This window comes from Pseudophryne corroboree, chromosome 4 (genome assembly GCF_028390025.1).
Source record: "Pseudophryne corroboree isolate aPseCor3 chromosome 4, aPseCor3.hap2, whole genome shotgun sequence".
Lineage (NCBI taxonomy): Eukaryota > Metazoa > Chordata > Amphibia > Anura > Myobatrachidae > Pseudophryne > Pseudophryne corroboree.
This window is the reverse complement of record NC_086447.1, coordinates 86,722,279-86,739,166: the sequence shown is the minus strand read 5'-3', so window position 1 is coordinate 86,739,166 and position 16,888 is coordinate 86,722,279. Positions and strand designations below refer to the sequence as shown.

At 47.9% G+C, this 16,888-nt stretch overlaps 2 protein-coding genes across 6 annotated transcripts in view; one reads left to right on the top strand and one right to left on the bottom strand.

Annotated features, from left to right (window-relative positions):
- Window positions 1-16,888, bottom strand: part of TDRD6 (tudor domain containing 6) — a 602,384-nt gene that overhangs the window by 23,647 nt on the left and 561,849 nt on the right. The window lies entirely within an intron of this gene.
- Window positions 1-16,888, top strand: part of PLA2G7 (phospholipase A2 group VII) — a 121,707-nt gene that overhangs the window by 98,270 nt on the left and 6,549 nt on the right. For all 5 annotated transcript variants that reach the window (XM_063915236.1, XM_063915235.1, XM_063915237.1 and 2 more), the window contains 7 exons: window positions 1,906-1,999; window positions 3,344-3,412; window positions 5,652-5,802; window positions 7,520-7,633; window positions 8,937-9,028; window positions 12,697-12,867; window positions 14,744-14,892. In XM_063915236.1, coding sequence (XP_063771306.1) covers window positions 1,906-1,999; window positions 3,344-3,412; window positions 5,652-5,802; window positions 7,520-7,633; window positions 8,937-9,028; window positions 12,697-12,867; window positions 14,744-14,892 — 840 coding nt within the window. The remainder of the gene's footprint in view (window positions 1-1,905; window positions 2,000-3,343; window positions 3,413-5,651; window positions 5,803-7,519; window positions 7,634-8,936; window positions 9,029-12,696; window positions 12,868-14,743; window positions 14,893-16,888) is intronic.

Genomic DNA, 16,888 nt, shown 5'->3' with positions numbered 1-16,888 from the left:
ATCACGCATATATAGAAATGCATCCTTCAAATGCTCTATAGTCAGTAATATACTGTCCCTATCTAGGGTATCAATATTGTCAGTCAGGGAATCCGACCAAGCCACCCCAGCACTGCACATCCAGGCTGAGGCGATTGCTGGTCGCAGTATAACACCCGTGTGAGAGTATATACATTTTAGGATATTCTCCAGCTTTCTATCGGCAGGTTCCTTTAGGGCGGCCGTATCAGGAGAGGGTAGTGCTACCTGTTTTGACAAACGTGTGAGCGCTTTATCCACCCTAGGGGGTGTTTCCCAACGTGCCCTATCCTCTGGCGGGAAAGGGTACGATGCCAATAACCTTTTAGGAATTATCAGTTTTTTATCGGGTGAAACCCACGCCTCATCACACACTTCATTTAATTCCTCAGATGCAGGAAAAACTACAGGCAGTTTTTTCTCACCAAACATAATACCCTTTTTAGTGGTACTTGTATTATCAGAAATATGCAATACATTTTTAATTGCTTCAATCATGTAACGTGTGGCCCTAGTGGAAGTCACGTTTGTCTCATCATTGTCGACACTGGAGTCAGTATCCGTGTCTGTGTCTGCCATTTGAGGTAACGGGCGTTTTAAAGCCCCTGATGGCGTTTGAGACCCTTGGACAGGCACAAGCTGAGTAGCCGGCTGTCTCATGTCGCCTCCATCTCATTTCCTCCTCAAACATGTCGACACAATCGTACCGACACACCGCACACACACAGGGAATGCTCTGATAGAGGACAGGACCCCACTAGCCCTTTGGGGAGACAGAGGGAGAGTATGCCAGCACACACCAGAGCGCTATATATAAACAGGAATACCACTATAAAATGTGCTTTTCCTTTATAGCTGCTGTTAGTATCAAAACTGCGCCAAATTAGTGCCCCCCCTCTCTTTTTTTACCCTTTTCTGTAGTGCAGGACTGCAGGGGAGAGTCAGGGAGACGTCCTTCCAGCGGAGCTGTGATGGAAAATGGCGCCTGTGTGCTGAGGAGATAGGCTCCGCCCCCTTCTCGGCGGCCTTTTCTCCCGCTTTTTTGTAAGTTCTGGCAGGGGTTAAAATACATCCATATAGCCCTGGGGGTTATATGTGGTGTATTTATGCCAGCCAAGGTGTTTTACATTGCTGCTCAGGGCGCTCCCCCCTAGCGCCCTGCACCCTCAGTGACCGGAGTGTGAAGTGTGCCTGAGTAACAATGGCGCACAGCTGCAGTGCTGTGCGCTACCTTGTTGAAGACCGATGTCTTCTGCCGCCGATTTTTCCGGACCTCTTCTTGCTTCTGGCTCTGTAAGGGGGCCGGCGGCGCGGCTCTGGGACCGAGCTCCGAGGCTGGGCCTGTGTTCGGTCCCTCTGGAGCTAATGGTGTCCAGTAGCCTAAGAAGCCCAATCCACTCTGCACTTCAGGTGAGTTCGCTTCTTCTCCCCTTAGTCCCTCGATGCAGTGAGCCTGTTGCCAGCAGGTCTCACTGAAAATAAAAACCTAAAACTAAAACTTTCACTAAGAAGCTCAGGAGAGCCCCTAGTGTGCACCCTTCTCGGCCGGGCACAAAAATCTAACTGAGGCTTGGAGGAGGGTCATAGGGGGAGGAGCCAGTGCACACCAGGTAGTCCTAAAGCTTTTACTTTTGTGCCCAGTCTCCTGCGGAGCCGCTAATCCCCATGGTCCTTACGGAGTTCCCAGCATCCACTAGGACGTCAGAGAAAAATATATATCTGCACTGATACATGTCTACAGGTATATATCTACACTGATGTATGGATATAAATATGATGCATGGCGGTTCAGGATAGTTAGAGTGGTTATGTACTGTTCATGTGGCTGGGAATGGTAAAGATGTACTGTAACTACAGTGACTACAGTTCGTTCTCTGTTATTTACAGGCTCTGTAAAATGTCCTGCGAAGCTGAACGCACCTTTCAAGCCTGGAGAGAAATACCCCCTGGTTATATTCTCCCATGGCCTTGGAGCTTTCAGGTAATAATTACTTTAAAAATAAAAAGTGCTGAATATGTTGCTTTACTATTAATGAGACTTCAAGAGAACTTTAATTTTTTTTGGCAACTTTAACTTATTGGCTTGTAAATCCTGTCTTGCAACTTCCACTAAATTCCTAGCTCAGCAGGTGAGATTCTGCGCAGACCTAGGCCCTTATTCAGGTCGCATCACAAACGACCGCAATTTCTGAGATAAGGTTGCAGCGCGCACACGCAGGTGACAGGACCTGCGTGTGCGCATAATGCGGTCTGATCGCATTAACTGCGAACGCCTCTGCCTGATTGACAGGCAGAGTCGCTCGTGAGACGGAAAGGGGGCATTCGCGAACCGTTGCGGGGGCGGCGTGGGGAAAACGGGGGCAGGGCGGCGGCATTTTGGAGCAGCTGCGTGACGTCACACGCAGCCACTCCAATTGAAAAAATGGCAGCCGGGATGGTGTTGCTCCCAAGAGCCAAAAGGTAGTCATACATGAAAAAAGAAGACTTCTACCAAATGTATTTTTATTTATGTATTAATCTGTGCTTTTCAGCAATGTGTTTATAACATCAATGACAGTAATTGTGCTTGTAATTGTAGTCAGTTCAGGGATTTAAAGAATGCCATCTCCTCCCCCAGAGCAGCACAAATAAACAACTGTGCATGCTGATATAAATACAGTACACTGCTAAAAAGCAGAGAATGAGTATGGAAGACTGTTCATTATATATAAATACACTGCTGAAATGCAGGATGAGATGCCAAAGTCATCTGAAGGTGTTAAACAATGTTAAAGAAGCTCACTGCAAGTACTCTAAGAATTTGCACAGAATGCTATTTACTAATAAAATACGTAAAGCAGTATTCAACATGCGGCTCTACAGCTGCTGTGACACTACACAATCCAGCGTGCCCTGCTATTAAGCATCCTTAATAGAATAACTGTGCCAGGGCATGCTGGTATGTGTAGTTCCACAGCAGCTGGAGGGCCGCATGCTGAATAACTGATGTAAAGGGTTCTCCCTTCGGCTACTTTCACTAACCACATTGCTTGATTGTTCTGTGTCATTTGCCAAGGCCTTTATAGGATCTAATCTTGGTAATGAAAGAATCTAAAGGATAACTCAACGAAAATGTGCAGCTATCCATATACAGTACAGGGCAATAGGGTAATTCTAGTTTAGAAGTGTCTATGATGTAGCGACCGCTGGCTGTTTCAGCTCTTGGTGACTGTATGTTCCCAGCATGCTCTGCCAGAGCTAGTGTTACATTTCAGCTGCGTGTGCCTAGTGCTGTATCAGAGGGAGCGTTTATAGTCACTGACTTCCTGCCCTTGATTTCCTGCAGGACCCTGTACTCGGCTATCTGCATTGGGCTGGCGTCTCAGGGATTTGTAGTCGCTGCAGTGGAACACAGGTAGGTACCCATTAGCACGCACTCTAATGGTCTAGCAACTAGTGACATCATTGGAGACCTTTCATGCCTCGTAACCTCAGTGATGTTAAATTCCCTAGTGAATTTACAGACTGCCTTCTTATGTCTTATATATTGTATGAGAGCAGCAGCTGCCACCACTGTATATATGTGATGGGTGAACTTTAAACAGTGGTGCAAGTAGAAAAAAACTTCTTAGTGGTACTGTGTGCGTGCCAAAAAATGGGTGTGGCCACTAGCTGTGGCCAATGAAAGTGGGGGAGTGATACACATATGGGAAGCCAGATAAACATATGCCCCCAATAGTGCCAGATACACATATGCCCCCAATAGTACCAGATACACATATTCCCCCACAGTGCCAGATATGCCTCCACAGTGCCATGTACACACATGTCCCCACAGTGCCATGTACACACATGCCCCCACAGTGCCAGATATGCCTCCACAGTGCCATGTACACACATGTCCCCACAGTGCCAGATATGCCTCCACAGTGCCATGTACACACATGTCCCCACAGTGCCAGATATGCCTCCACAGTGCCATGTACACACATGTCCCACCGGTGCCAGTTACACACATCCCCCCCCACAGTGCCAGATGTGCCCCCCACAGTGCCAGGTATACACATGCCCCCACAGTGCCAGATATGCCCCCAAAGTGTCGGGTTCACACATGTCCCCACAGTGTCAGATATGCCCCACAGTGCCAGATACACATATGCCCCCCACAGTGCCAGATATGCCCTGCAGTGCCATGTACACTCATGCCCCCCCCAGTGCCAGTTACACACATCCCCCCCACAGTGCCAGATATGCCCCCCACAGTGCCAGGTATACACATGTCCCCACAGTGTCGGGTTCACACATGTCCCCACAGTGCTAGATATGCCCCACAGTGCCAGATACACATACTTCCCCACAGTGCTGCTCACCGGCACTGCCGATGCTCCGGCTGTTGCTTCTGTGTGTATGAGGGTAGGAGAGCGCAGCGCGCGCCGCTAATATCCCTCAGTCCGGTCTCCTCTCCGGCGGCGTCGTGTAACTCAAATCAGGCACCGGTTTGTGAGCCAATCAAAGCCCGCAGTCCGGAAGTCAATCAGGAGCCGCCGCTGCCAGTTCGCGAGCTCTGATTGGCTAACAAACCAGGGCCTGTGTATGAGGTACACACCGCTGCTGCCAGGGACCGGAGTTAGCACTGAGGGGCAGGAGAGGCGTGTGCTGCACACTCCTCCCCTCACACACAGCACCGGCTGCAAGCAAGGCGGTCGGGCAGGCGGTACTGCGTACCAGCTGTCAATTTCTTACCGGTACGCAGTACCGCCATACTTGCAGCACTCACTGTAAAACCAAGATGGCACTCTCAAATCATTATATTGTATAATGTCTGTATAAGCAGTGTGTTCAGATGCCATGGCTTATAATGTTATAATTTCAATGGTCATTACGTAATTGAGTATTACAGGTTGAGTATCCCATATCCAAATATTCCGAAATACGGAATATTCCGAAATACGGACTTTTTTGAGTGAGAGTGAGATCGTGAAACCTTTGTTTTTTGATGGCTTAATGTACACAAACTTTGTTTAATACACAAAGTTATTAATAATATTGTATTAAATGACCTTCAGGTTGTGTATATAAGGTGTATATGAAACATAAATGAATTGTGTGAATGTAGACACACTTTGTTTAATGCACAATGTTATAAAAAATATTGGCTAAAATGACCTTCAGGCTGTGTGTATAAGGTGTATATGTAACATAAATGCATTCTGTGCTTAGATTTAGGTCCCATCACCATGATATCTCATTATGGTATGCAATTATTCCAAAATACGGAAAAATCCGATATCCAAAATACCTCCGGTCCCAAGCATTTTGGATAAGGGATACTCAACCTGTATAAGGAACAATGGACTCTCTACTATATATTATTATAGGAGTTGTTATAACCTAGGTTGCCTAGGAATAGATTATAATGTTGGGGTTGGTGTCATCAGTGCTACATTGTGACATGATTCCCAGGGATATATTCTAGTTATATACGGTGCTGAGTATATGTAGGCTTAGTTTGGTGTCCTGTCCTGGAAGGAATCTTACAGTAAGTCCAGTAACTGGGTGACTCCGGGCTTTGATAGAATAAAGCCCAACTCTTGCACTTGTTATCATAGGAATTGTCCAGCGCTATAACAACTAATCATATCATTCTGTGGCAGAGATGAATCTGCATCTGCAACATTTTATTACCGGGAGAGGTCCTCCGCTGACCCCTGTACCCAGGAGGAGTGTGACCTTCTGGAGGAAGTGTGGATGTACAATAAGACTCCTAAGCCAGGGGTGGATGAATTCCCTCTGCGATTTGAGCAGGTACGAATAAGACCAGGTTGTCGTGGTTACCAGATTTATCGGAAGTTTTACATCAAAAGAATAACAAAAAAAAATAAAGAGAAAATCATTCTAATTTTCACTTCACCACCTGCATATATCTCTCTCCTTCGTATTATGAGTCCAATTCATGTTTTTACGCTATGGCGATGTTCACGTAACTGAGCAAGTATTGGCTGACTGCGCTCATTCAAAGTGACATAGTGCATGAAAAAAGAAATACAAAGAAAAAATAGTGTAATACAATTTTTTTGTAAAAGTAGCTATACAAGTGAGTGTAATAGTTTGTGTATGAATTATTTCATATGTTGAGCAGGCGTACCAAAACTCACACTAAAAGTGCTAAAACGTGCAAGAAAAGGTTTCTTTAGTGTTCACAATCTAAACAAAGTTTTGTTCAGAAAACAATGATGTATTGGTAACGAAGAGCGTACCCCACTCACTGGAGTTGTGCTGTAAAACAGACGTATAAAGGTATCTTTTAGCCAGAAAGGAAAGGCGTACCCCAATTCACAATGATACAGACGGTTTGAAGCACATCAAGGTATCTTTTAGAGGTCTCCTGTAAGGCTCCCAAAGCCGATCCAATCAAAGCATCCAACTCATGTGTGTGCCGGAAAAAAAAGAAAGATATCCCATGTGTAGTACAATTACATTTCAAAACTTTGCAATTATGTTCCCGAATCGGGGTGCGTGCTTATTAATAAGTGTCGTCTCTATGGGGTGAGGTGTAAGCGTACCCGACTCACTCAGAATAAATGAACTATAAGTGCATCAAGGTATCTTTTATGTGTTGAAGAATTGCAGACATGGTATGCGTACCCCACTCACAGTATTGCTGAAGTTTTCAGAGCACATCAAGGTATCTTACTTTACATCTTCATGGAAAGAAATCTCCCAATTCTTCCTCTTTTGTATGAAGAATATAATAACCCGGAATGATATAGCGTCCAGAACCAGGTTTTTATATGAAATCATAATTTTTTTTTATTGTACAATAGTCCCCAAACAGAAGGGGTAAAGTCCAGTGTATATAAAAAGTTACAAGGATAAAACCACAAAAATAAAAAAAAATCCCGCCCGCTTACCAGCCCCACAGTCGTCATGCCAACTGACAGGGACTATTCCCATTCGTGGGTGTCCACGACAGGGTACAGCACTGCAAGGGGCTTTGTTGCACACGCCCCCCCGCCACCATTATGCTGCCAGGATCCTGGGATCGGTATGCTGACCTCCGGGATCCCCAGCGCCGGTCTCCCAGCCCAAACCCGTAGCAGGCAGGCTCCCAAATACAGAACATTGACACAAAGCAAAGTGCATTTTGGAAAGTGACCGAATACAGGTTCAGTGTTAGTGTGTTGTTAGGCTTTAAGAATGTTGGTAAAATGCTTAATATGAAAGCTGTGTATGAAGCCTAACTAGCATAGGTCTACCCTATGGAGACCCCCTAAGGAAGTTTAGGGTGAGTAACTGGGTACCCCCTTACATACAGGTATGTATATACCTAATACGTGTGCTATCCCTCACACAGATTATCTGGTAGATGAAACAGATGTAGTATTCAGTGTTATTAAGAATTCACAGCAGATATAGAACTCCCTTTTGCTACTGTCCATGCATCCATAAATCTGAATCCCGTCTATTTAATATTTAGGTGAAACGCGTTGTTCACTGACCAAGGTTTCTTATATGTGTGCAGGTCCAGAAGAGAGCGGACGAATGTTTGCGAGTCCTAGACCTCATGCTGGACATCAATGCTGGGAAACCAGTCACCAATGTCTTACCATCCAACTTTGATTGGCAGCTATTGAAGGTGGGTACAGAGCAGGACCAGGGTTAGTGAAACGCGTTAAAATGCACCAGTAACCAGTATGCAGTGAGGAAAGAAACTACAGATGTGTCCTTTACATTTTACCTCATCACGCCACACAGCGGGAGATACAGATATGTCCTCTTACATCTTTGCTCTGTGCGCTACAAGTCGCGTTAAACATTACTCATGAGTGCCGTATGACTCGGTAGCACCAATTGTCTTTTTGCGTTTTAGATACAAAGTAATGCAATAGGATGCACAAGCAGCTTCTGTGGATTAAAATGATATGCAGCATGCCTATATTCTGTGAGTGACTGCGACTGTATCTGCATACAAAATGTTCTGCTACAGTGTTTCGGATACAGATAGAGCCGCAATTACATACAGAATAAGATGCATACCGCATACCATTTTAATCAGCAGAAGATGTCTGTGACGAATCTTTGCGAAAAAAATGCAAAAAGATGCTCAGTGCTACAGAGTCCCACCACGTCGTGGCGCGACTTAAAGGGCTGTTTAGTGTGACTGCCGCAAGGATGTAAGAGGACACATCTGTACCTGGCGTGAGTTAGCTGACAGGTCCAGTGCAACTCCGTTAGTGTTGGCGTCTTTTTTTGCCAAAAATTCGTCTTATTCGCATTGCTATGTGAATAGGGCGCACAAGCAGACTCTGCTGAGTAAAATGATATGCGGCATGCCTATATTCTCTGCGTGTGCGGCTGTATCTGCATACGAAATGGCACGTTACAGTATCAATGGCTGTTTTCTAGGAAAACACTATAACGTAGCATTTCTTATGCACTTACAGCCGTAGATGCACACAGAATATAGGCATGCCGCATATCATTTTAATCAGCAGAGTCTGCTTGTGCACCCTGTTCGCATGGTGATGTGAATGAGACACATTTTAATGGAAAAAGTCACACATAAAGACGCTCATCGCTATCGAGTCACGCCACGGCATGGTGTGACTACAGTAGAAGGCCTGTTTAACTTGTGGGGAGGCTAGATGTAAGTGGACACATCTGTACGCGGCGGTATTACCCAGCTCTAGTGCAAAATATAGAGATTTATCTAAATTTACTGAGGTGCAAGAAACTGGAGGTGTGGGAATTTGTCCTGGGAATTGCCGTATTTTTAAATGGGCAATCGTTTATAAGGCAAAACTAGATTGGTCTTGCCTTGTAAATGATTGCCGCTTTTAAAATACTGCAAAACTCCCGCACCTGTGGCTTACCGCACCCCTTTGTATCATATTTAGACAACCCTAGTTATAGCCCTCTAACCTTTATTCTGTATTAAGGACTCCATTGACATCCAAAGAGTGGCGGCAGTTGGACATTCGTTCGGCGCTGCGACAGTAATCAAAGCTCTTGGCAGAGATATGCGGTTTCGGTAAGTAGTTCTCCAGATATGATAAACTCTCCTATATGCATTGGGTCCCTAACATCGCACTTATTTTTATAGAATGCTGCCGACACAAAAACACATAATATTAATGAGCTAAACCTGTTTGTTACTATTGTAGCAAATTATTTACAAGGTCCATGAATGTAATACTGGCAGTGCTTGTATACTTGGGAAATAGTGTTTGTAAATGGTAAACGCTATAATCAGCCAGATCAATACTATGATAAAGATTCTATTACAGACAGTAATGGGTGGTGTTAGGCATCTAAGACACCACCGGACAGTTTTTAGTAATGGACAAAGGGGGTGATTCAGATCTGATCGTAGATGTGCTAAATTTAACACTTCTACTGTATGATCAATTACTCAGACATGTGGGGGGACGCCCAGCACAGGTCTAGTCCACCCCACATGTGAGGCCCTACCCCCCGCACGGGTGCGAAAGCATCGCACGGCGGCGATGCTTTTGCACCCTCTGAGTAGCTCCTTGTCTGTGCAGCCTAGCTGCGCTGGCAGGCAGCTACCCGCCACGTCCCAGGTCGCAGCGGCAGCGTGTGACGTCACGCAGCCATCGCGGCCCACCCCCGCAACGGTCCGGACCACGCCCCCCACCCACCCCATTCTAACGCTTTTGGCACGCCCCCTTCCACCCCGTGACTGCCTCTGCTTGTCAATCAGCATCTCACTGGGCCTCCCGCCCCAGTAGCCTAACTCTAACCCTCCCCAGTGGCCTAACCCTAAACCTCTTCCTTCAGTCTAACCCTAACCCTCTCCCCACAAACTAACACTAACCCTCTCCCCTTCATCCTGACACTAACCCTACCCCCCCACAGCCTAACCCTAGCTCTCTCCCATAGCCTAATCCTAGCTCTCTCTAGCAGCCTAATCCTAGCTCTCTCCCTGCAGCCTAACACTAACCCTCCCCTGCAGCGTAACTGTAACCCTCTCCCGCAGCCTAACTCTAAACCTGCCCCACAGCCTAAACCTAACCCTCTCCCCACAGCCTGACCCTAACCCTCCCCTGCAACCTAACCCTCCCCCACAGTCTAAACCTAATCCTCTCTCCGCAGCCTAACACTAACTGTCCCCTACAGCCTGACCCTAACCCTCCCCCGCAGCCCAACCCTAACTCTTTCCCCGCAGCCTACCACTAACCCTCTCCCCGCAGCCTAACCCTCCCCTGTAGCCTGACACAAACCCACTCCCCACAGCCTGACACTAACCCTTTCCCAGCAACCTAACCCTCTTCCTGCAGCCTAACACTCTCCCCACATCTTAACTCTCCCTGCAGCCTGTCAGTAACCATTTCCCCACAGACTAACACAAACCCTCTCCCCGTAGCCTAATCCTTTCCCTGCAGCCTAACACTAAACCCTTTCACTGCAGCCTAACACTAAACTCTCTTCCCGCAGCCCAACATTAACCATCTCCACGCCACCTATCAGTAACCCTCTCCCCACAGCCTAACCCTAGCCCTCTCCCCGCAGCCTAACCTTAACCATCTCCCCACATCCTAACTCTCTCCTTGCAGCTTAATGCTAACCATTTCCCTGCAACTTAATGCTCTCCCTGCAGCCTAACCCTGCATCTTAACACTAACTCTTTCCCAGCAGCCTTACCCTCTCCCCGCAGCCTATCACTAACCCTCTCCTCGCAGCCTATCACTAACCCTTTCCCTGCAGCCTATCACTAACCCTTCCCCACAGCCTAACACTAACCCTTTCCCTGCAACCTAACCCTTTCTACGCAACCGAACCCTCTCCCCGCAGCCTAACACAAATCCTCTCCCCGCACCCTATCCCTTTCCCTGCAGCCTTACCTTAACCATCTCCCCATAGCCTACCGATAACCATAACCCTCTCCCCGCAGAATAACACTAAACCCTTTTCTCGCAGTCTAACATTAACCCTTTCCACGGCACCTTACCCTAGCCCTCTCCCCGCAGCCTAAAATCCTAATCCTCCTCCAACATCCTAGCTCTCTCCCCTAACCATTTCCCCACAACCTAGCACTCTCCCTGCAGCCTAACCCTGCATCCTAACACTGACCCTTTCCCCGCATCCTAACCCTAACTCTCTCCCCACATCCTAACCATTTCCTCGCAGCTTAACCCCGCATCCTAACAATAACTCTTTCTCCGCAGCCTTACCCTCTCCCCGCAGCCTATCACTAACCCTCTCCCCGCAGCCTAATACTAACCTTTTCCATGCAACCTAACCCTCTCCCCGCAGCCTAACCCTAACCCTCTTCCTGCAGCCTAACACTAACCCTTTCCTTGCAACTAACCATTATCCTCTCCCTGCATCCTAACCCTAACTCTCTCCCCGCATCCTAACACTAACCCTTTCCCGCAGCTCAGCCCCCCAACCCCCGCATCCCAGCACTAATCTTTTCCCCACAGCCTAACTCTTTCCCTGCCACCTAACCCTCTTCCCACATCCTAACAATAACCCTATCCCGCATCCTCCCCCTCCCAGCAGCTTAAGCTTAGTGTTGGCATTTTGCAGATGTCGACATTTCAACATTGTCAACATGGGTTCAGTATGAGTTAGCGATGGACAGGATACCGACAGCGGCATCCCGTCCATCAGACTCCCGACAGCCCCCCATTAAGCCCCCTTACCCAGAAAGTACCCTGTCCCCTACCCTAACCATCCCTTGTGGGTGCCTAACCCTAACCATCCCCGCTTGGTGCCTAACCTTAACCCTCCCTTCCCCGCTGCCTAAACCTAACCCTCCCTTCCCCGCTGCCTAAACCTAACCCTCCCCGCTGAGTGCCTAACCCTAACCCTTTCTTCTATGTGCCTAACCCTAACCTTCCGTTCCTGGTCCCTAATCTTCCCGTGGCTGCACCCTAACCCCACCCCGCCGTGAGGCAGGCCGGCAGTGCGTCCCGTGGTCTGAACGATTGGGATGCTGGTTGTCGGTATTTTGACGCCATGTTTATGTTCTCCCTCGGGATCCCAGTATCGGTAAATCGGCTGCTGGGATCCCGTTCGTCGGTATGCTAGCTGTTTCTCGTCAACATCATAACATTCAAAATGTAAACATGGCCTATATACTGCACGGAAAAATGTATGATATTCCGTACATTGCACAAGTAACATCACGGCTCATCATGTATACAGTTAGTATAAGAGGGTGTGTATCCCAGTAAGACTTGTGGTGTGCTGGAGCCTTTAGCACAATATGGGAAAACAAATTATTCATTCATCAGTCCCAGTGGCATCCACTAGATTCATAGCTTCCACCGCGCATGTCACAGGGGGAAGGAAGAACAATAGCTTTACTATAGAGATACTGTAGCTGGGCACACCAGGCACCTTCCTACTGGTCCCATCCGAGCAGGCCTGGGGATAGATGCACTAAGGAGCGGTTTGTCCAATCATCGGCGGCTTTGACTAATAGTTTGAAACCAGCGATAAATGATAAATCAGGCTCGTTTAACATTTATTTCTATTGCCGTTTTACTGTCAAACCGCTCCTTAGTAAATATGTCACCTAGTCTTCTTACCACTAACAGTCCAGAAAAATGCAGAACGTTATAATTCACAAAGGAGCACCCGGCTAGCAGTGTGAATAACGCAGTAACCCATTATATAATGCTGGACTCTGATCGTGGCCTAAAATGGGACTGTTGCCCCTGGTTCTAGGTGTGCTGTGGCTCTAGATGCCTGGATGTACTCTTTGAGAGACGAGATATTCTCCGCCATCCACCAGCCAGTATTGTTTGTCAACTCGGAAAAGTTCCAGTGGGTGGAGAACATACTGATTATGAAGAGAATGGAGTCCACCAGCGTGGAGAGAAAGATGATAACGATCAAGTAAGTGTATAATGTGTGAGTGCGGGTCAGGAAGACTGACACTTTGTGTTGGTGCGAGAGATGTATGGACGGAACGGCCTTTGTCACAGAAGTCTACTGATCTAGAGCAATCTTACGATCATTACACCTTCAGTAATATCAGAGATGGGATAACAGAAGATATCACCTGGTCCTTAATCAGGTTATGGGGCTAATTCAGGCTGGATCGCAAATCGCGATCCAGCTGGAATGTTTACGATGGCCCCGCATGCGCAGCACCCGTCCTGCACATGCGCCTGCACTTTCTGCAGGGAAGGGGGGGGGGGCTGCTGAAAAAGCGATCGCCTCTGCCTGTCAATCAGGCATATGTGGTCGCGGGGAGGTGGGGAAGGGGGGCAATGCTCTGCTTCCAGGGAGGAGACGGAGCGTTGCTGGGGTGGGGCGATACGAACGGTAGTTGTCCTCTTTACTTTCTGCTGACAAGCAGAAATTGCAGAGCGATCGCAATTTCTGCTTGTTGAAGTTGCGGGGGGGGGGGGGGGGGGGATAGAGGCGCCGGTCAGTATGCTGGGCGGCCCCCAGCATGCGACCAAAAGTATAGCAAATTCTGCGAATTACCAGAATATGGTATCCTTACTGAATTAGTCCCTATGTCTGTATAAAGGTGCCGTGGATGAGGAAATGGGCCCAAGACTAGTGATTATTTTATATTTGTATTTACCCCATTCTCCTCCTCACATCATGTCACTGCCCCTGTCACATGCAGCCCTGTCCTCACTGACACATCACTCATCTCCTGATATACTCTGTGCTGTTGGGAGACCCTGCACCTTTCACTATATAACTCTGTCTGTGGCTTCCTGCTGCCTCCATTCTCCTCTTCACATCATGTCACTGCCCCTGTCACACGCAGCCCTGTCCTCACTGACACCTCACTCATCTCCTGATGTACTCTGTGCTGCTGAAGACCTGCTCCTTCTATATAATTCTTAGTATGTGGCTTCCCGCTGCCTCCATTCTCTTCCTCACATCATGTCACTGCTCCTGTCACATGCAGCCCTGTCCTCACTGTCACTCATCTCCTGATATACTCTGTGCTGCTGGGGACCCTGCTCCTTACACTATATAACTCTCACTGTGTGGCTTACTGCTGCCTCCATTCCCCTAATGCCACTGCCCCTGTCCTCACTAACACATCACTCATCTCCTGATATACTCTGTTCTGCTGGGGACCTGGCTCCTTCCACTATAAAACTCTCAGTCTATGGGTTTCTCCTGCCTCCTCCTCACATCATGTCACTTCCCCTGTCAGTTGCAGCCTTGTCCCCACTAACACATCATTCATCTGATATACTCTATGCTGCTGGGGGTTCCTGCTCCTTCCATTATATAACTCTCAGTCTGTGGTTTCCTGCTGCCTCCATTCCCCTCCTCCCATCATGTCACTGTCCCTGTCACTTGCAGCCCTGTCCTCACTGATACCTCACTCATCTCCTGATATACTCTGTGCTGCTGTAAAATCCTGTTCTTTCCACTGTATAACTGTCTGTGGCTTCCTGCTGCCGCCATTCCTCTCCTTCCATTGAGGCTGATTCAGAGTTCCGAACATTCACAACTTTTATTCCCGCTGTGATGACCCAGCTGTGTGAGTTCCCCTGACCTGCAGAACACAAAGGCAGAGAACCTTGTACATATATGCCATTGCCTCTTGTGACCCGTAATACAAAGAACATGGAAGTCTCATTAAGTAATGAGAAAGTTCCCTTTGCTGATCATTCTACAGTCCCGCACAAGGTTTACCAGAAGCCATCATTATACATGTTACAATGCACATGTATATACCAGGGTTATAGAGCGGGAGACCTCTAACCATGCCACGCTCCTCTTCTCTTCATAGGGGCAGCGTACACCAGAGCTTCCCAGACTTCACCTTCCTCACTGGCTACTTGATAGGGAAGATATTTAAGTTAAAAGGAGAAATCGACCCTAATGTCGGGATGGATGTAATTATTAATGTGACCTTAGCCTTCATACAACGCCATCTAGGTGAGTAGCCACAGATATGGGAGGCAGATTACTAAGCAGGTTTGCTGATGTCCTGGCTGCACAGGTGGTATACATGACCGGCTGTATGTGGGTTATATATTCTGTCGGAGGGTAGATATCCATGCACTCCAGCTGTGGTGGGGATAATTATATTGGACTCATTTAATATGTCCCCTAGTAAGGGGCGTGTAGGAAATAGTGACTGTAATATGGTAACTGTGGATCTGTGTTTTACTGAAACCTGGCTTTTCCGTAACACAAATTGCTTTCTCTTACGTCCTAGAGGATACTGGGGTTCCATTTAGTACCATGGGGTATAGACGGGTCCACTAGGAGCCATGGGCACTTTAAGAATTTGATAGTGTGGGCTGGCTCCTCCCTCTATGCCCCTCCTACCAGACTCGGTTTAGAAAGTGTACCCGGAGGAGCCGGTCATGCTTATGGAAGCTCCTGAAGAGTGTTCTGCATTTATTTTAGGTTTGTTATTTTCAGGCAGGACTGGATGGCACCAGACTGCCTGCTTCGTGGGGGATAACGGCCCAACCTCTTGAAGGTTTAATGGTCCCATCCCCTGCTGACAGGACACTGAGCTCCTGAGGGAACTATTCGCAAGCCCCACCACGGCGAATGGACATTCTCGCAGCACGCCGCCACCCCTAACAGAGCCAGAAGAAAGAAGAGTGGTGAGTACTAAGCCGGTGTTCTGGTTAGCGGGTCACTGGCCATTATGGCGGCATGAGGGCACGGAGATGCACGGCTTCTTACCGGGGCGGATTGGGTCTCCAGACTCAGTACACAACTGCGTCTCTGTACACTGTACTCACACTGGCAAACACAGCCGTAAAACAGATCTGGCTCCATTTTAAGCACAAATTTACCTCAGCCAGTATAAAAAAAAGCGGGAAGACTGCGCGCCATTGAAGGGGCGGGGCTTCACTGTGTGAGGATCCAGCAGCTCACCAGCGCCATTTTCCCTCTGCAGTGGACACAGACGCTGCCTGACAGGGACGTGTAGCTCCTCCGGTGTGACTCCAGATTACCTCAGCGGTACCAGAGGGTCATAGCAGGAGCGGAGCGAATATTAGTGTACTAAGGGGGTCATTCCAAGTTGATCGCTAGCTGCCGTTGTTCGCAGCGATCAGGCTAAAAATCAACATTTCAGCGCAAGCACCGCAATGCGCAGGCGCACCGTACGGGTACAATGAGCATCGTGGGTTTGCACAGAGTCTAACAAACATTCCGGCCGTACGCAGGAAGATTGACATGAAATGGGCGTTTCTGGGTGTCAACTGACCGTTTTCAGGGAGTGCTTAGAAAAACGCAGGCGTGGCTGGGCATTCGCTGGGCAGGTGTGTGACGTCAAAAGCCGTCCTTTCGTCGTTACAATCAACGCACACGAAGAGTAACTACAGGGCTGGTCTTGTTTTGCACAAGGCGCTCTGCTGCACAAGCGTTCGCACTTCTGCAAAGCGAAAATACACTCCCCAGTGGGCGGTGACAATGCATTTGCACGGCTGCTAAAAACTGCTAGCGAGCGATCAACTCGGAATGACCCCCTAAGTCCCCAATCTGGGTACTTAGTCTGCGACCCGGTTAAGCTTGGCATTAGCAATAAGGGCACTGTGGGCTGGCTCCAAAATATCTCTGTGTCTCCTGGAAGGGCTCTTTATGGGTTAATTGTGCTTTTAAACTTTCGTGTGTGTGTGTGTGTGTGTGTGTGTGAGGTCACATTTACAATATGTCAGGCAAAGAGTGTGTTTCATGTACGGCAGAGTGTTCCTCTTCCCCAGGGAGCTCACTACTATGTACTCAGTTGTAGTGCACCTTCTCAGGCTAGCGGGGCTGAACCAGCATGGCTGGATTCCATTAAAGGAATGATTTCCAATATATCTAATAAATTCTCCCGCCATGAGAAAGAGACGCAATACTTAAGACAGTCTGTGGATGAGATTATGAATAGAGACTCAGTCCCCAAACAAGTGTCTCAGTCCCCTAC